This window comes from Mchenga conophoros, linkage group LG9 (genome assembly GCF_057382185.1).
Source record: "Mchenga conophoros isolate Kocher_MC1m ecotype Shallow Benthic linkage group LG9, M_conophoros_male_GT1.1, whole genome shotgun sequence".
Lineage (NCBI taxonomy): Eukaryota > Metazoa > Chordata > Actinopteri > Cichliformes > Cichlidae > Mchenga > Mchenga conophoros.
In genome coordinates this window covers 22,521,678-22,542,359 of record NC_140534.1, presented here as the reverse complement: position 1 = coordinate 22,542,359, position 20,682 = coordinate 22,521,678, and the positions used below count along the sequence as shown (strand labels likewise).

The 20,682-nt window shown below is 43.2% G+C and overlaps 2 protein-coding genes across 2 annotated transcripts in view; both read left to right on the top strand.

Moving 5' to 3' along the window:
- Positions 1-5,606, top strand: part of malrd1 (MAM and LDL receptor class A domain containing 1) — a 72,491-nt gene extending 66,885 nt beyond the window's left edge. Inside the window, exons 29-33 of the mRNA XM_085286984.1 lie at positions 3,423-3,514; positions 3,611-3,707; positions 3,811-3,871; positions 5,019-5,114; positions 5,220-5,606. Coding sequence (XP_085143110.1) covers positions 3,423-3,514; positions 3,611-3,707; positions 3,811-3,871; positions 5,019-5,114; positions 5,220-5,318 — 445 coding nt within the window. The 3' untranslated portion in view covers positions 5,319-5,606. The remainder of the gene's footprint in view (positions 1-3,422; positions 3,515-3,610; positions 3,708-3,810; positions 3,872-5,018; positions 5,115-5,219) is intronic.
- Positions 5,607-14,662: 9,056 nt separating this feature from the next.
- Positions 14,663-20,682, top strand: part of plxdc2b (plexin domain containing 2b) — a 119,241-nt gene continuing 113,221 nt past the window's right edge. Inside the window, exon 1 of the mRNA XM_085286983.1 lies at positions 14,663-15,525. Within this exon, the coding sequence (XP_085143109.1) occupies positions 15,432-15,525 (94 nt within the window). The 5' untranslated portion in view covers positions 14,663-15,431. The remainder of the gene's footprint in view (positions 15,526-20,682) is intronic.

The following is a 20,682-nucleotide window of genomic DNA, read 5'->3' as shown; positions in this document are numbered from 1 at the left end:
AGGCGACTGCATTATGGGTGGGGCTGGCGTAAACGAACACGGAAGTGGGCGGAGGAGGGGACGTTGGGGTTTGTAGTTCCTTTCATTCTCCCTCTCTCTCAGCCTGATGTCAATACGGAGAGAAAGGGAGACTAACTCCTCAAACGTAGCGGGCTCATCCCGTGAAGCAAGCTGATCTTTCATGTTATCATTCAGGGACTGTAGAAAGATTCCCTGCAACGCGTGATCTGGCCACCCCGTCTCCGCGGCGGCCGTTCGAAAATCTATGAGGTAATCAGCAACACTACGGCGACCCTGGCGCAGCTTTAACAACTTACGGGCCGAACTGCCCTCAGAGACAGGATGAGTGAATGTCTTTTTAAACTCACCCAGGAAGTCATCATAAGAGCAAGTTCGCAGGGGATGGCTTGACAGGTATGCTTCTGCCCATTTTAGAGCACGGTCCCGTAATTTCCCTATGAAATAGGAAATCCGAGCGGCGTTGTCAATGAAGGTGCGCGGTGAGCGGCCAAATACCAGATCGCACTGAAGTAGGAACCCCGTGCAGCTCCCCGGATCCCCAGAAAAAGGTTCGGGCTCCGGGGATGATGCGTCGCGAAAAATCGGCCCACTTTGGAGCGCGTAAGCCGAGGCAGGGGACGAAGTGGATGGCTGTGTGTCTTGTGCGGGGGGCGCGGGTTCGGGGGCAGGACGCGGCACGGAAGCGAGGTTAGCTTGTAGAGTCTCTAGGGCAGCAAAGATCTTAGCCTGTCCCTCACCAAGGTCTTTCTGTGAAGCCAGGAGATATTGAATGGATTGCTCGTGGTGACCTAGGATTGCACCTTGTTTCTGAATGGCTGTCCGCTCTGCGTCTGCTGAGTCCATATTGTGGCCAGATCTTACTGTTACGGCCGAGAGGGCCCGGCTGTGGGTGTGGACTCAAATGCAGACACAGAGGGAGGCAAACGGGCGTGAACACAGTGCTTTATTTACAAGTGTCTAGTGAAATTACACAACAGGAGACTATGAATGCTATGAATTATGAAATGCTATGAACTGTGAACTGTGAGGCCAAACTGTGAACATGAAACTGAGTGCTATGGCTAGGTGCTGGATTTCACGGATGGAAAAAGGGGCAGCGGCTTGGATGGAGGTACGCAGTCACTATAATGAGAAGAGACAAGTAGTCAGTGGCAGTCCAGTGAATCACAGCTGCAGGATTAGGCTATGGAGGTTAGGGCTTACGCGTTGCAGGTTTAAAGTGTCATGCGAGGAAGGGGTGTCCAGGGGGTTCCGGGTGAGGAGTGTCCAGAGAGGATCCAGAATATGCGTGGAGTGAGGGACTTGGCAGGGAGGCAGGCAGGTGTAGTCCGATGGTGGAGAGGAAGAAACCAGATGACAGGACCAGCGTCCAGGCGGAGATTAGAGTAGTTCGGGAAACGTGACTGCCAGGTGGGTCCTATGACAAAGAAAAACACGGTGAGGGAAAAGCAGTAGTTGAGGGTTCTCACAAGGGGTTCGCAGCCTAGCACTGACATGGGTTAGCAGAAGATCTGGCAGAGGTCTGTTGTGAATGCTGGTCTTATATGCAGGTGACTTGATTGGAACCAGGTGTGGAAGCTGATTGGAGTCTCTGCCTGAAGGTAGAACCCAGCGGAGTGGAAAAACCCCGTGCTCACCCGGACCATGACAGCCATGTCAACAACCCAATAAATCTCACGTTATTAGAAAAGCAACACCTTCAATTGAAATTAAATTCCTGCATGATATGAATTTGTGATGGAAATCTCTTGTTAAGACAAAACTGAGAAACTGGATTAATCCAAATTTTGGTTTTCAACAACTTCACTTCCTTTTAAACCATTTTTACAGGAAGCTGGAACTGCTGCGCAAGAGCTGCACACTTTGAATGCTAAGTAGCCCATACTGGCTTGTCTGCTTCTTATCTAACTTGCAAAGATGAACGCACGTCTTGTCGTGCACATCCTGACAAAAAGCGAGCTGCTAATGTCGGTTTGTAGGCTCGGCGACACGTACAGAATATAAATGTACCCGCAGGTATCAGTCCAGACAGGTTAGATGCTGGTGTGGTCTTTGCTTTTCAGTACTGCTAACAAGCTGTCTGCCCGTGACATGTGGGCACTACCGCAAATTTGCTTACTTTGTGTCCAATTTCACTGACAGAGCTCAGCTGCTGTCAATCAAGTGCACCCACACGCCTGCCCAGCCAGCAAAAAGGAGAAGCGAGCATTTCATCTGTTTCTCCAGACACCTCTTCTTCCTTTTCCTTCCTGCTTTATGTCAAAAGATTTTTTTGTTAATGCTTTTTGTCTCAGAAATGCTGCCTCATTCCCTCATTTAGTCCTCCTGTGTTTGATTCCCCTTTCCTATTCATGTCCCCGTCCAACATTCCTCAGTGCAGCGCCACGACCACCACCGCCTCCTCTCATTATGTAAGAGGACCTTACCGCCGTCATTCACACTGCAGTGTGGTATGGACTTCCTGAAGCTGTTCCAGCATTGATAACAGCCCTGCTGTAGCAGAACTCATGGCCAGCACCTCTGGCTCAGTATTTGCCTCACGTTCCTCCACTCTGCTGAGCAGGATCCACCAGGGAACCAGGCCAGGAGCAGCCCACTGCCACGGCTAGACAGTCGCACAATATGCACGCTGACCCCCTCTGAATGATAATGACTCAGTCTGGCTTTGCTGAGAGCTGTGTGTTTCGAATTAGAAGGTCAATGTTGCTCTGAAATCAAGCTGATACTGAACAGATGTTGACTTGGAGCAGAGTCTTAGATTTGAAAAAGAGGAACTTACTTTCTTTCCAGATGCAGCTCCACAGACCGGCCAAACAATTCGCAATTAGCCTGTGTTTCCATGCTTGATGTCCAGCAGATAAACCTTGCACTTTTTGTCAAGATGGAAAAGACGCGTATGTTCAATAAGCTTAATAGAAACTGTCAGGATTATACTTCTTTTGTTTTAGTATTTGATTTTATGTAGCTTCAAAGTCTTATCCTGTTCTTACCAAAGGTTTGATCTAGGTCTATTTAATTAAGTGTTATATGTATATGTGCAGTTCATTAGTAATGGATGACAGTGCCACTAGTTGCTTCATTAAAGACAAGAAATATAAAGACATATACAGGTATGCAGTGGTTCTTAAAGTGTAGCTCAGGGCCTCCAACCCAAAATCTGATTATAAAACATGTTGTTGTGCTGGATTATTAAAAGAAAAGAGCATGATGGAGATCATAAAACAAGCATATTGTGTTCATTTATTCCTCTTATCTTTGGGCCAGTAGAGACTCACATTTGGGAAGCACATTTGAGTCAGACTCCTCATCATGTGATCACAAAACGGTGCTACATAAAACAAGACATATGGTTTCAGCATCCGTGTCTCATCTTTCGTTTGTTTTTCCTTGCGTGGTCACAGCTGTCAGCCGGGATGGACAGGAAACCGTTGCCATGTCAGAGAGAAACCATCCCTCTCCACGTCTTCCCCGAAACCAGAGGACACGCAGATGGGTAATAAAGAAGCCCACCTCTTCTCTCACCTCTATTAAAATGACTCGCCTGAGTGTAATTACTGCATCCTTACTTACCCCGTTAATGTCACTGCAGTTCCTGTGTACGTTGGCATCGGCATCGGGCTGCTGCTGCTCGTTCTCGGAGTCGCTGTGTGTGTTCTGGCTCTGCGCAAGAGAAAGTGCCACTTAATGTGAGTTGGAGCTGCATTCGTTCTTCTGTTTCACTGCTGATCCTTCGTGTAACGATTATGTTCATGATAAATGTGTTGATGAGTTTGTCTGCCGGCTCCACAGAAAGCCCAACCTGACGGACTACGGGGTGATGGATAACCCAAATTTTGACTGGAAAGCAGAGGTCAGCAGACAGAAATGTCCAATCAGTCATGTTTTGAGTAACATTAAGTTTCTCAGCCACACAAATCAAATATTTCTACCATTGTTCTCACATTTGTTCAATAAGTGGATTTAATTTTAGAAGAAGTCAGAAGGTGCTCGCCAGAAGCCTTTCTGCAAAATTAGATTTTTGATTTAGGATCATTGATTTTGCAGTTTGTGTGTCGCTATGAGTTTGTATTTCTCCGAGTGTTGTATGTACACACTATAGTGCCTATACAGCAGGTAGACACAATAACCGAACTATATAATCTGATCAAATGCAACAGCACAAGCTGCGATGCCAAAAATATCCAATTTAATCAAGATCACATGATGAAAGGCTTTAGAAACTGCTTCTTCACTGGCTTGCATTACCTTACACGGGCGCTCATATTATTGTCCGCCCACTGTGTGTTTTGTTTCCTGCAATTTTGATCTCTGCTATTATTCCTGCTATTAATGAGAAAGAGCCAAGCGTAGGACATGATGCAAGCACAGCTCTTCCATTTGGATAATGGAATGAGAGACACACACAAACACACTTTGTTCTTAGCTACACGGGCATGTCACCGAGTAATACAAGTCAGAGTGATGTTTCATTGCTCTGATGACTCTGGATTAAAACTTTGCTCTGTGCATGTGGCATGTTTGTAAGAGTTATAATTCATAAACACATAAACACAAATGAATGTGTGATCACAAACCTTTCATGTACAGTTTCGTCATCATTTTATGAGCCATTTTTCATCTTCATGTACACGAGAAAAGAATTTATGTCGATGAATTCTAATCAGTACATTATTAAAGTGCATGTTGAAAACACACAAGCACAGCACACAAAATGTGTTTAACTACACTCATTTTTCTTACTGGCAATTTTAAGTAGAGCGTTGTAGCGCCAAACCAGTATATCCATGACAGATCCGCTTCAGCACTTACACAGCAGTGGAAACAGTCGGTGATTATTCCACCTCTGCAAGACGATGAAATATTTTATGGAGGTTAAAGTTGTAATTATGTACACATAACAAGGCAATTTGATTTTAATTGCGCTTGCATTTCATGCACTCTCGCACATTAAGCCTCATCTCATTTTAAACCCATGTACATGATTTTCGTTACCTCAGGATGAAAGAGCGGGCGGCTGTCCCAGTGTGAACCCCAGGAGGAGTGATGGTCACGGGCTTTCCATCAGTGTCTACCCGTGGAGGAAGGAGGTAGAGGTATGGTGTCTGTACACAGCCTTTTGGCATTCACTCTAATTTCCTGTGCAGAAATCAGCACACAGGAAATGATATGTCTTTTTTTGTGCGTATTCATACATACAGGGTCTGAACTGGAAAGATGCCAAGCTGTCCTTCTCCAACCCCATGTACCCTTACCCCCCTAATCATAATGAGGCTGACAGCAAAACTTCTGATGCATAAAAACAACGGACATCACTTTTTTTTTTTTTAAAGATATTTTTTGGGGTAAATGCCAACTAAGAGCATTGCAACAAAACCATCGAGATGCAGAAAACATGGAGACTGAATTGTGAATTGTGCGTACACACTCTTGAGGAGTTCGTCTTGACCCACTGCACTCAAGTCCAGAGTGGGGGAGAGGATGCAAACGCGGTGACATGGATATATTTCACGATACCAGCTCGACTTCATGTGATACTTACATGTTTAAATAAAGGTTTAAAGCCCACAGAATAATTGATTGTTCAATCTAAGACATGCACATAAATATGACTAAACAGCACTGCGTATTTATCCACAGGAGTTCTGCTCTACGGACACCAAACTCTCTTGGTGAGACTTCAATGAGAAGATCAATAAGACTTGCATATTGGCCCAATTAAAATAGCGGATAATGCCGGAGGCTTAACCTGACTTTAATGGTTAGCATATCTGCTGCTTATCTGCTTAGTATAAAACTCAGGTTATTTCATTCATCATCCTTTGCTTATCCAGGCTTCAACCATCCGGTAATTCTGTGTTGTGGGATGGCTGGAGACTATCCCAGCTGTCACAGAGCCAAAGGCATGACACCCTGGATAATCCATTTTAACTGGCCTAACACGGAGAGACAGACAACCATTCCCACAGACAATTTATAATTGCCAATCAACCCCCGTTTAGATTGTGACACAAAGCTGGTGTACCTGGAAAGCAGCAGGCATCCAGCCTGAATTCGAACCCAGGACCTTCTGCTGGGAGTCAACAGTGCCCCCCCAGCCCTTTTCAAAAGTATTCCCTATAAGAGACAACACTGTAGATGTAGGAGGTAACCATCAGTTGATATGTTTTGGCACTGAGTTGAGCTGTTGTCAGCTGATTTCAGGGGTTGTGGAATGAGGTTAACCTAACACTGTGTTAGAAATATATTTTTTAATCTGTACAAAAGCCAAACTGTAAAAAAAAACAAAAAAAACCTACATTTAAAAGGTAACTGCTTGTCGGGGCCTGGAGCCACCAAGCGACAAGCAGCCACCAAGGAGTGAGCCGGTGTGTACCTGGACGCCCACCCCTGGACACCAAGAACCACTAACGCACCGATGTCTGAGGGCGTCTGCCACTGGCAGGGGAAGTGGTGGTGGGGGCAGATAGGCCTCCATACCTTGGAGGGCCTGAGATGTCACCAGAGAGGTGGCATCTGGTACCCAACCTACATATAGACACAGACATACAGGCACACACAGATACAAACATCCATTCCCACCCTCATGCTCTCATATGCAATTACTCAACACTCACCCAACGAGGAGACAGACACAAAGAGACACTGTACACACAATCACACTCCCCAAGCGTACTCTAAGAACCAGGTCTAGGTACCCTTGCCCCAAAACCAGTTTAACCTATTGATCCTTAGCTGTAATTACTTCATTAATCAAAGAGTATCAGTTTTTATTATTAGTCCACATCGGGTGAATTATTTTACAAATAACTAATGAGGTGACAGACTTAATCATGACAGGAAAAAAATGGCTAAATTAATGCTTACTATCATAGCTGAGAAGAAAAAACAGATGCAGAAACACCTCCAAAGATTAATGTATTGATTTTAATGTGCAATATTAACTGTTGGACAGTTTAATCACTTTTTAATCACTAATTTGTATTAGTCAGTAATTGTAGATAGGCTGCTCCAAAGGCAAAGTGCTGTGTTAGCATTTTAACATGTGGCTTCTATAGCCGTTATAGCTTACATAAGTAATTGCCCTAATTACTGTTTAATTTTCCTCACTAATTATGCAGAAACTATACAAATTCAGAATTTTGAGTTAAAAAGATGTTAAAGTTATGCATTAGATGTATCATTACTGACATTTATATTACTTGCTTTTCCCCAACAAGCCACACAAATGCACCTCCATCTCCCTCTGAATCACAAACATCACCAGCTCAGCCTTTTCACGGCCTCTCCATCAACGTTTATTTGTCTCACTCTGCTGACTTTTGACCTGACATGACAACAATCAATGCCCTACACAAAAACCTTTCCTACTAACATGCCACCACATGCTCGCGCAAACAAATCTGCCTTCTACTTGCCTTGCCTCGCACTCTCATACGAGGGCCTGCTGACAGGGAATGTGCAGCTATCTCTTTTTTTTGTCCGGGGCAAGCATCTCTCTGGTACTTTCGTTATTTGCGCTTTTCAATAGCGCGCAGGAGAGCTGCTACACGCCACCAGCCTTTGTCCTTGTGTTGTTGCTGAAGCAACGTTAGTCAGCTTTTCTCACCGGGGCCATTGTTGTCACACTTTTGCTAATCACCAAGCAGAGTCCATCTAGAGGTCACCCGTTTTGTTTGTGTACCTCTCCGCTTCGAGAGGCCTACACAGTGAAAATGTTCCTGCAGAGTTCCTGTGATAGCCTTGGAGGACACTTTCTGTCAAAACACCAGCTGACTTGTGCATCATTTGCATACCTGTTCAGACATTTCCGAGCTCTCTCCTCCTGGGCTGTTATCCTAGATTTGTCTCTCACTGCAATTGTGGGCTTGAGGTACCAAGTAACCCTGTCAGGTCAAGGTGAAATTTATCTCTTTCCCTTATAAAGATGGCTCAGAATTGGTTCTCTCATCCTCTCTGGCTGAGTGCAGAGGAAATTGTCTGTTTCTTCTCAGTAGGAGTGGATGGCGATGAGCCCAGGGGGCCATCCTGACCGTTCATCATTGAGTTTCCAGAAAAACCTCCAGGTCTGCATCCACAGACGGCTGAGGAATGAAGACACTAGCGGGCTTTTTCTGATTGGATCTCTTGTGGTTTAGAAGCACTGAAAGAGTTTAATCTACACTTTAACTGCCTCCTGTGTTGTACAGTAAAGCTTAATTATGACTTGAAAGAGGAGTTTTATGTACCTTGTACAACCGATTACACCGTTATTCTGATATGCAGTAAATGTCGACCTGTCCAGTACATCGATGCATTACTGCTTGCTTAATTAGGTTTCTTTATACAATATTGAAAAACATGTAACATGTAATAGTTGTACTGCAGCAGGTTATAAAAAAAAGCCCTGCAACCTATTTTTTATATTTATCTTCTGTGTAATCCTTTCAGTATTCAGAGGAGCTTGCAACTAACCACACATTTCTCTTTGACTGAGATAGTAAAGACATTTTTCTAAATGTTAGTCTGAACAATCTGATGCTCATTGTGGTTATCATGTTGGGGGGTGGTGGACTGTTCACAGTGACAGGATCAAAAAGTTATTCAGACATTTGACAGCAAACAAGCTTGAAACAGAAAAAATGTCACCGTATTATTACCTATTGGAAAACAAAGTAGCAAAACATTATTGTTGAAATATTTGCACATTTATGGTCACGGAGCAACTCTTTCTTGCTGCAAAACTCCTGATCCATCCCTCCTCTAAGGAGCCAGACTATCTTCTAATGTTGGTCTTGAGCAATCATTCTCCAGGCTTTCTGAAGGTCAAAGATAATGCCAAAGATAACAGTTTTACAGTCTTAAAATTGCATTTTTTGTACAAACAAGATTATCCCCAACATGAAAATTTGGCATATTTCACCATAGTGTGCAGTGTGACCTTACAAAATTGAGGAAAATGGACATGTGGTATGGCATTATGTTTGTGCCACTATTCTGAGTGCACGTAAAAAAAAAAATTGCAGGTGCAAGTGTTGCATTTTGAGGAGAAATTAATTTTGAGTGAAGAAAAGCTCAATTTGAGTGAACAAAATTCATTGCTGCATGCAAAAAATGTATTTCAGTGTTTGCTGGTGTCCATACACACACACACAATAGCAGCCCCTCTTGCTCAGTTTTTGCACTAGCGCTCGCTCGCAACGTGTTGCTTGCGCTCTCAACATTTCTGCCCGTGCGCGCTCAACTCTTTCTGTACACCATTATATTTGTGCCACAAAACCAGCCAATCACAGACTTGGATGCAAAAAAAACCATAAAGCCTTTGAACTAAAACAAACGCTGTTGTGACAGTGACGTACACTGTCTTGTTGGTATATATGTATGCTTTGTATCACTTTCATGTTTCCCTCTCACCACATATCCAAACCGATATCATGAGCAGCAGCTTTTACAGCTGTGGCTCCAGCAAACATCAGCTGATACTAGAAAGTAATATTAAATAAATTCTAACAGCAGCTTATCAAGCTTGAACGTGCTGCTGTTGTTTAGCGCGACATCCGCTGATTTCCTCTTTCTGGCGCAAATTGGCAAATTTAGCTTTTCTTTGCTCAAAATAAATTTCTCCTCAAAATGCAACACTTGCACCTGCAATTTTTTTTTTTACTTGCGCTCAGAATAGTGGCACAAAAATAACGCCATACATGTGGAGAACAAAAGAAGAAGTGTGAGTCAAGACTTGCACATAACTCACATCCCTTTATTCATTCTCTTCTTAACTTTTGATTTGGTCTCCGTTGTCTTTTGGTAATCACAGATGCGTGCAGCAGCTGGCAGTAAACATTTCTGGTATGTAAAACAAACACAGAGAAAAATGCACAACAAAAACCTTCTTATACAGATAAGTGGAGCTGCAGAATGACGTCATAGTGACTCCTGTTGCAGTGATTACGGTTGCTTTGAAAAGCAGACTTCAACAACCAGCTTATCCACAAAATGCAGTTGCAGCAGTTGATAGTTGAGGCTTTCACCTGTATTGTACAAAAATACAAAATAAAACCACTTTTTTTCTTGCTGTCTTTCTTCTGTTAACTTCCACAATGTGGCCTTGACAGCTTCTACTGCACAGAACTCGTAAAGAGAGGAAACGCTGATATTATATTTTCTTCACATCACTCCAAATACCACTGTTCAGTCACGTTGTTTGTTCGGGTATTCTGCCTCTGACATCTCATTCCTGATGAGCCGTACAGTTTGTCAAGTCTAACCAGTCACAGTTCAGATGTTATGATTGCCCCGTGAGGCCTCACAAGATCACAGTCGTGTGAGATCACAAGCTGTGTGGTCAAATCAGCTTCCTCTGAGGAACTAAAGGTCATTACGTTTGCAGCTAAGCTCTGTAGCAACAGATGAGTCATCTCCTCTTTTATTTATGTGACTGCCTGCATTTATGCATAAAGTGTTCTTACAAAGACTGCAGTAATTTTCTAATGATATTGTAACTCCCAAGCTGGCTATATGAACTCGCTGCTGGCTTGCAAGGCTATTCAGACTGCAAGCTGGTTTTCCTCACCAGATCCTGATTAATTGATCTGATTGGCTAAAGATAGCCTATGGTTGAGAGATCGATGCTTTATCCAAACACCTGCAAGCTGTTTACAGGGATGACGTTCATATATTCTTTAAAAAGAGTCCATGTATAACAAACCATGTGACTTGCAGGAGGAGGATCTATCTATCTAATATGCACATGAATTCAGTTAGATTTTTGTTGAATATTGGTCTAGAAAAGGCACTTTTATTGTTTTTTGGCTTTGGTTTAAAAACAAAAAAACAACAAAAACAACTCGCTAGTGGATGCATTAAAAAGTGGAAAAAAGCAGCCGCCATGTTTATTTGTGGTCAGATGGATGGAAAGGATGGGAAAGATTGCCATAGTTACCATGCTTAATTTAACACACACAGCTGTGTGACTGTAGAGATGATCTTACTGATCAGTTGTTTTGACTGAACTGTGGCAGCCATGTTTGTTTGGCGCTTTCTTATTATGAAGTGTGAAAAGTACAAATCCACCAATGTGTTTTCACAGCCTGGACGTTGACACGGTTGCCCCTGTTTACAAGGGGGACCTAATCACATGACATAAACATGGCTCGAAGCCTCTGCTGCTCAGGTGTAGTTTTGCGATCCGGCCCCGCTCCCTAACAGAGCAGGAATGGACCAGGATGGAGAAGACGTCACAAGAAGAAGAAAAACAAGCATAAACAGTTTCTTTATTGAACTTTTAAATTGCATTTGTGTGCATTTCCAGGTTTGTTTGTGCCACAGGCGAGGCTGTCTGTCTGATTCATGTGATTATAAGTTTCCTGCTATCCAGGCTCACCACTTCTAAATACGACTGTGCAATAGAGCAAAGCATTTTCAAGTTTCCACTCAAAGCAAAGCGCAATTATTGTGTGCTTTCGGGTCTCCTTAATATTTGCAGCGAGACGGAAAAGGTAATAATAAGCAATGCTCTAATGGAAAGGCCAAAACAGAGCGGCGCTTGTTCTTCTCAGTTTGTTGGTGTCTGACTGCCACATGGCCTCTTTGTTCTCCGCTTTTTTAAGTGGCCAAACATCATAAATGCGTGACATGCTGCGCTGCAACTCAACATGTGGGGACAGTCTCTAGGCACAAACACTCGCTGGAAAATTCACACTTTCCACCACCCTCAGACCAGCAGCTCTTGATTCCTCCCATTTCACTTCACTGATTTCGTCACAGACGTTTTGATGCTCTTTAAAGTCCCCCTGGAGAGGCAAAGTGTGGTGTGGTGTGCAGCCAAGCAAAAGTTCACTGAGTGACTGTGTCTGATCCTGCTTTATGTCACACTGGAAGGGGTTGGGGGAAGGGGGGGGGTGGTGGCTTAGGGAGATACTGAAGGAGGATGCTGTGGGAGATTTTCAGAGTGGTCAGCTTGTTTCTGCAGAAGTTGGGGAAGGGGGCGATTACAGCAGCAGAGCTGTGGCTGCTGAGAATCGAGTGCTGTGACGATTAGAGCTGCAGAGCATGTGTGGAGCCTCGGGAGCTAAATCACATGGCATGGTGACACTGGACTGCATCTGATTAAAAGATGTTTTACGGCTTAAATGGCCACACTGCACGTGTCAGCAATAATCTCCTTTTATGAGGGAATACATCACAGGGCAGCGCATTGTGTATCCCTACCTGGGTGGGATTGTTTGTGTTTGCGCTGCAGTCACTTGATGTAAGCCCCTGTAACTGGAGAAGGGGTGTGTGTTTGAACCAATCGTGCCGGGGGTGATTGGGATTTATCTGAGGAAATGAATGTGCCACAATCGTGGACAGGTGCTGTCAGCAGAAATTTATTTGAGTCTTATGATCATAACAATGTCTCCTACAGCTGTTTTAGAGGAAAGTAGAGAAAATGCATGTCAAAACATTCTTCCTCTTTTTTTGTCATTTTTTTTGCACATCCCTAAAAGTGAAGTGCTCACACAAATAACAGAACTAAGCTCCCAAAAGTTGATTCTGTTCATCTGGATGTAGAGTTTTCAGTGGGAGAAACGTTTCGTCACTCATCCAAGTGACTTCTTCAGTCTCAGCTGACTGCAGGTTTCTCCAAATCTTATAAACAGTACATTTGCATAATGACTGAAACTATCACCGCTGATGAACAACCACTGATCAATGGCCATTGGTACCATTCACAGAGAGTTGGGGAATGGCTGCAATCACAGCATTGTAAGATGTACCCTTAGGCCCCCTCCTCAATTCAGAGATGGGCTTTCCCTTATCACATAAATGGCCTCCATTTATGTGAAAAAGGATCCTTCAGAACTAAGCGTCTGAAGGATCTCTCTACTACAGGACCAGATCAAACAAGTTAAAGTACCAATACTAAATAATACAAATTATTACAAAATACCCATACTAATAAAAATAGGTCTAATAAAGAAATATCCAGATTATAACACAAAAATTAAATATAAATAAAGTTGATCATGGTACCCAGATCAAAATGAATTTTTGGCCCAGATGTGCCCCACAGCTGCAGTTTATGGGCCACACTGGCTTCTGCATGTCAGTCACACGCCCACCAAATTTCAGGCCCACACGATACAATGTTCAGCCTGGCTTGCTAATGATTTTGGGCCACATAAATGGCACATGACAATACATCTGCAACACATTGCATTGTCAGATAGTTTAGTCTCTTTCTTGTACTGTATTGGAGCAACTGTAACCCACATAATTTCCTTAGGGATTAATAAAGTATGCTGATTCTGATTCTGATGACACATGCCATTGCCGTACCTGGGTAATTCCTATTCTTTCAAAACAATTAATACACTAAGACATATATATTAAGATTTCAAATGTTAACTTTATTTCTCTTTATTTCCAAACTAAAGTCCATCAAATACCTTACCTGGAACAGTTTCTTTCTATGCCATTTTCATCACACACTGCTTTTAAGGACATTTCACGTGTTATTTCAGTGCAGTGTAAGTTTTTGACATGAATCCAAACAGGTTTGTCCCCTATTCTTAAAAGTAATAAAGACACTGAAAAAAAAAACTTCACTGACTGCTGTGAGTTAGGCAGTAGTTCACCTCCTACTCCTGACCTTTCCTGGTAGTTTCTCTTGCAGCTTTAACTGTGGATTGCTTAATGTCTCAGGGAAGTAAACTAGAAGATTTTGTGACACTTCACCAGTTTGGCCCAAATAAATATGTTCAGTTAACAATTATCCGTTTGTCTTTGCCATATCATCATGACGGTACAGCTGTCAATAAGTTACTTTGATACTGAAGAAGGATTAAAACATGATATCTGGAGATCTGGAGTTATTGCACGTGTCTCATATTTTTTACTGTTTTCCATCTGTTTCATTTCTTAATTATTTTATGATTGATTATCACGTTTTCAGAAATATTTCTAGAGAAAAAAGGGAAAGTGATGATTCTAAGAGAAAAATCTGATTGTTTTGATGCCACAGTAAAATGTATTTAGTGCAGAAACAAATCCCCATCTCATCACTGTTGCACTGTTGGCAGATGCTGCTCTGTATGAATCTAAGTAGACAGGGAGGCTAATCAAGGTAATGACTAATTACTGACAAAGCTATAGAGTTAATTGGTATTTATTGATCTGTTTTGTTTAAGGGGCCTGAGTTGTGCAAAATATTTGTCCTCTCAGATTTTTACAACTGTTTTCATCTTTTTCTCCACTGAGGTTTGTAGGCACACACACACACACACACACCCCTTTGCAAACGTGCATGCTGCCTTTGAAGTAAATCTCTCCCATGTTATTTTGATTTTTGCTTGTAGTATTTTGCAACTTTGTTTACCGGAATTTTACCTCTAGAGCTAAGATCTAACTGATGCTTAAGCTTAATTAAGTGTAATTAAGTAACATCACTTTGGAGTTAACGCATAGCTCATTTTATTTATCGGTTATGGTTTCAAAAGTTTTCCACATATTTAGTCACAGGAAAAGATAATGTGCATTTAAACAGAAAAAGTCAGGTTTCTATTTCATGTATTTTCACCATCAGTGAAGAAGTAAGCTATTTCCAATAGAACAAAAGTGTTAATGTTATGTATCTGAAGAGGGCGCTCTCACAGTTCAATCACCTGAGTCTAGGGGAAAGGTGAGCGATGGGACAGAAGTGGAGTCTACAGATTTTTCTTAATTGAAAGAAATGCACGAGGAGGAAAAGACGTAAGACGGACACTAAAAATAGAGCCAGTCTGTACTTCTGTACAGCCAAAGTCTGCTGTGTCTATTGCTCCATCTTTCATAAAAACAAGCCCCTCTGAGTGAAAGTCTCTTTTGTCCACCGGGGAGCCTTCAGTCGACAAATGCGTCATCCTGAACCTCCAAAGTATTTCTGCTCGCAATATTTTCCCACGTCACTCAAATACCTGCCTGTGTCCGCGACAGTTCGCTGGGTTTGCCTCCCCAGCTTCTGCACACCCGGAGCATCAAACAGAAGAAGAAGGGTCATTGGCTCTGAGGAGTTGATGACGGCGAGAGCGCACTCTTCTTCAGGAGCGCATTTTTAGCCTTTATTTGTCTGACTAACGCTCTGCATCTCCGTCCTGTGGGATGACATTACAGTGCAAGGACTGAGATTCGTATTTATGCGGTCACTTTGTTTGCTAGTATTTATTTTTGCTTAATTTTGGAGGCGGAGAGCGCGTTTACTGTCCAGAAGCGCGCGGCGTGGCACACGCTGGAACAAAAAAACAGCTCAGTGCAGCGCAGGCAGGTTTCCCTTTTAAAAGCAGCAGGACAGGCAGGAGAGTTACGGAGTCTTCTCGGGGAAGCGGTGTCTGTGCGTGACAGAGACGGACTCTAAAAGAAGACGAAGAAGAAGAAAAAAATCGGGATACTGAGCAGAAATCGGCAGCGGGAACTTGGATATGGCGCCTGTGAAGACGTTCGACCTTTTTGTTGGAGTTGTTTTAGTTTTGCAGTGTGTGTGGAATGTGCAAGCCGAGATCACAGCCAGTAACGGTAAGAAGACCGCGTTAGCCATCAGGCATTAACCTGCTAGGACCGAGTTGAGATCTGTGCCTTAAAGAGCCAAGTTCGTGCATAAGTCTCCTCTGCAAAGCGTGCAGGAGAAATGATGCAGACACAGGTGGACTGCTGGTTAGCCTCTGCGTGAGATTGTTTTACGCGCAGAATTCATTGTTTGCTGCTGCAGAGATCCACTTGTGTGTTTTAAAAAAAGAGTGGACAAACATCCTGTCTCCTTTTTATTTTAAGAATTCATTAGCCTAAAGAAGGCTGTCATGACCCACTAACTTACTCCCTTTCGAGTAGACTTGATCTGATGCTAATTATCATAATTTCCCAACTACTACAAGGTTCACTTAATTGCTTTGCTTTTCCTGCATGTTCTTATGCACTGCCTCCGAGCTCGGCTGATTTTTTTGTGTTTTCGCATTAATTCAGCTTGTGCAGAAGCACAACAAGCTTCCTCTTCCTTGTTCTTCCCACTCTGACATGTAAGGTGGAAGTGTCAACCATGTGCAACTTTTCACAGTTCTTACTTTTATTTAAGGTTCAGGTTGGATACCTAGATGTTCATCCTGTTGATGTCCTTGATTGTAAGACAAAGTCCATACTGGAGAATCAGGATTCCTGTGCAAACAATATCCCTACTGTAGTCCACCTGAACCCCCCAACAAACACACACACACACACACACACACACACACACACAAATCTGTAATCTCAGCCCATCCCACGTCAGTTTGCCCTCGGTGGGAGAAGTTCGTGCCAGCATCGGTTCTGTTCGCGCTGGCCAGCTCGTGTTTCCCAGGGCTTTTTTATTGCTGGCAGCAGATCTTCATCACGTATCAGATAGTGGTGAGAGAAATGTTCAACTGCTGACAGTGACTGTAAATTCAACTCGCATGTGTGTGTGAGTGCAGACCACAGGGCTGTTTGGCCCTGTTTGGGAGAGAGAGAGAGCACGATGCTATCAGCTGCGTGTGTGGTGGTTTGCACAGGGGCATGCACGTGCTGCTCGTGTTTTTTACACTCTCACACAGTCTCATTTACGAATCCTGCCACACTCCAGGCTCAGAGCTTAGATTAAATTGTCGGCTCATTTCCTTCGCCTGGTATTAAAGCTTGTTTTAGAGGTAGACAGATTACAGGAATGCCCACCAAACCAGCGCTACACTCGGAGTCCTTCATCAGTCCATCTCCTGCTTGAGCTGGATGCAGCAAAACTGTATGTGGGACAGTATTTTTAGATATCTGGGTGAGGTGCTTCCCTTGCCGTGGGCTGACCTCAAATCCGCTGGAAGGAGCAACCCCTGCCCTTCTTTAGATAGGCCTGTATTAACAGAGTGCAGGTGGACTCTTCCACTCTCTGTAGGTCCTCTGGGATGATATAATGCACCATTCACATTTAGAAAAGCTCGCAGGCCTTCTGAAAGTGGCTGAGCAACTCCACTAGAAGCTGAGATCACAGCAATGGTGGAAACATTCCCTTCTTCTTTATTAGTTAGATGAGTTGTGGAACACATCTGGGCGAAATTACACAACATCCTGTGAGTGCATTAGGATTTCTTTTTTTTAAAAGCTTTCAGTCTGTGGCTCTGGATGTTCACCCAGAGATACACTCAACAGGGGCACTCTCAGAAAATTGACACTGATTTTGGGGTTAATTTTCACTCTGCTGCTTTTCTCCGAGTGGAAAAAGAGATGTTCCACCAGAGCCTGGAGAGTATCTGCATGTGCGATAGGGGAATAAGAAGGAGAGCGTGAGAGAGAGTCTTGACTCATGTAATGATGTGGTCTGATTTAAAAGCCTTTGCTGAAGGCTGTTAATGTGCTAAGATTGCGGTTGTGTGTGGAATTTCATTTCGTTGCGGATGCTGGGAGTGGGGTTTCTTCACGGGCTGGAAGAGGCTGATAGAGGGTTAAAAAGCTTACAGGCTGCAGCGACTGTGGACGTCTCCAGCTCCAACATGACGCTCCTCATCCATCACGCTGCCAGCAGCTGCCTTTGCAGTCCTACAGGCGCACACTCAGAGGCACATTAAAATGAGAGCTGTGAAGAAAAATGCATGCTGGCCATCAAAGACTTTCATGCCTTGGTTTTATTCTTGTGGGTAAAATACCTAGCTATGTTCCTAGCTAACAAACCGCATATCTAAGCTTTTATTGATGACCTCTGTGTCCAGAGTCACGTGTTTCTTTCTCTCTGTCTCAGACACAAAACAGAGATTACAAGTTTGAACATGCGAGATCTCAGGCACATCAGGTGCTTTAAAATCCACCTGTTTTAAGTCCTTTTCAGTCTGTGCATAAACAGAGGTGAAGAAAAAACCTTTAATTCTGGGCTCAGGAGGGAAAGTTGGAGTATCAACAGTATAAACAAATAAAGCTGAAACTTTGGAGATAAAATGATGACAGATGAGCCTTCTCTTATTTATTCCAGTATTGGAATTTAGTCAAAGTCATCAGAGGTATATGCACAAAACTCTCCTTGATGCCATTACACTGTGGGTCAGGGCAGGTCTCACCTCCAACATGTGCTTTTTTAGGACCCTGTGGCATCACAATTGCACATGCTACTGTTAACAGAGGATTTATACTACTGTGTTAAATCTGCGCTGTAGGCTATGTCATAAACACAGACCCCTTTGAACCTTACGATGTGAGCTATGCCACGATGCACATCACAGTGGAAATGTACTGTAGGTGTTTGGCATGGTCAGTGCTGTCAGTTCCTTCTGTGCATATCCAACTTATTTTTTTGCCACAGGTTTTAAATTCACCGGTAAGAAAATAACATCGCCTCAATATGAAGACACATTTATCAGCAGATTGCTGGAGGGAGATTGCCGAAACTATTGGAATATAACTGCCTTGAGGCGACTGTTGTTGTGACTTGACGCTATGTAAATAAAACAGAATTGAGTTAAGCTGAACTGAATATGGGGGAATATACAAAGAACTGAAAAATGGAAGGACTCTGAAAAAAAGAACATTGACTAAAACAAAAATAAAGGGCCCAGGAGGGAAAAACAAACAAGTAGAAAAAAATACCCCAAAGGATATTCTTTATTTCTGGTACCACATGAAACACTAGGACATGACCACAAGGTAATTAACAGCACGCACAAGCATGAATGCTGGGTAGGGTAAAGATTCACCACAGCCCAAGTCCAAATTGGTACAAAGATGCAAAGCAGGTTTAATGTTGAGAAGGATGATTCATATTTTGAATTTATTTAATTTATTTCATCACCCCAATCTTTTTCTGAGCCTAATCAAGAAGTTTTTCGCCCCTAAACCAGACGCTAATTAAACTGGAAGCAAAGACTGAGCTAAAATGACAACAGTGTGTAAAAGCGGTGTTGCTGTGGCCACAATCTTGTGACAGATTGTCATTATTTGATGCCTGTGGCCACTACTAAGTTGTGTCTTACAACACTAGTAATGCAAATTCCTTTGCATTTGCAGTGTTGCTACATTTCCCTCTTCTCTTCGTCATGCTTCGGAGGTGATTCCCAACACAAACTGCCTGCTGATTCAAAGCAGGAGATTCCAGCTCGGTCTTCTTTAGTTGTTCTCCTTCTTTAAGCCTCCTCGGAATCTCGCCCCCACCATTTCTCCCTTTTTCTGACATTGCACATTTCAGAACGGACAGAATGAGCTAGCTTCTTTACCGGCCCCACTGAATGACCTGCTGAAAGGAGCTGCTATGAATGGATGAAGGGGGTGGGGGTGGTCTGAGGGGGTGACAGACAGGGAGGGGCGGCGACGGCGGCTGGGTTTATTGTGCTGCCCTCTATGTGGCAACAGCGGGCCATGGCATATCGTCCCACCCACCCCCGCTTAGTAGCATCCAACAGCAGCACCAGGTTCTTGCATTAGTCACGCCTGACCCTTGTCGCTCAGCCCTCCGCCCCTTTTAGTCCGAGGAGAAGCTCACGCTGATGGCTTTAGAGGGCTGGAGAGCCACACGGAGTTCAATAGGCTCAGAAACAAAAAGCAAAGAGGCCACTAGTTAATGAAGCCCAGTGCAGTTAAGCTACTCTAAGCTTTTTTCTTATTGGTTCAAAAGTTCCTTTACATCCAGTTGTTAAAACATGCTGCTTGAGCTATCACATAGTTTTAATGATTACTGCTAGGCAAGAATCATGTCTGTAGAGTAAGCTTGAAACGGTCAGATGGAGGACCAGGAGATTTGTGATGGTTGAAGCTATGCAAATTTGGATGTCAGTGAAAGATGACAAGCATTTTCCAATCATCAGAAACATCCCCTCTCTGCAGATGATTGCAGCCAGTAGACCACAGTAAGGCTGTTATCTGCTCCTCCCTTAGACTCGGCTGAGGGATGTAAGAAATAGATCATAAGCGTGGAAGAGTGGAACAAGCACAATAGTTTTCATTTTGGGTAGGAGGAGTTGTGTTTTGCATTGGGAAACATTTGAGAGGATAACCGAGAAAGGGCGGAGTCCTAGAAAACAGGCACTTGCCCATCTTTTCTGACCGTCATAGTGAAAGAAGAGACAATAACAGCAGAACAATATCAAAATATGGGACTCTAAAGTGTAGTGAGTGATGATTAATAGCTGAGATTATAGGAAGGAAAAATAAAGGGTAGCAATAAAGGAAAACAGTTCCCCTGGGCACTCTTCTGCAGTTACATATTGTCAAACTAATGTTCTGCTCAGACGTACAACAATCATTTACAAGTGACTAAGTGTTTGCATGCCTCATTTGCTTCTGGATCAGTTTATTTTCCCAAAAATCTAAACATGCTGCAGTCCATGCACTGAATTTCTGAGAGGAAGAAGTTTGTATATGATAAAAAACAAAGTGCAACAGGAACAGAATGAATCACAGCGTGATTGGAAACTTTAGAGATGAAAAGTTGTGGAAAAAAGTCTTTTCTTATTCATAAGGCATAAAATATTGATGTTTTGTTAAATTTGGCACATTTAAATGCACTTAGGACTGGCTGGGTGAGTTTTGTATATTTGTACAGTACATCTAGAGTCATTGCAAACTCAACTCTTATCGGGCCTTAAGCCAGACGTTTTCTGTATTTAAACCTAAATAAGCTTCTAGGGAAAGAGAAAAGGAAGAGCAAAGCACCCAGGGAGACATGGACCAACCTTTTGGCTCAGAAACCTGTGA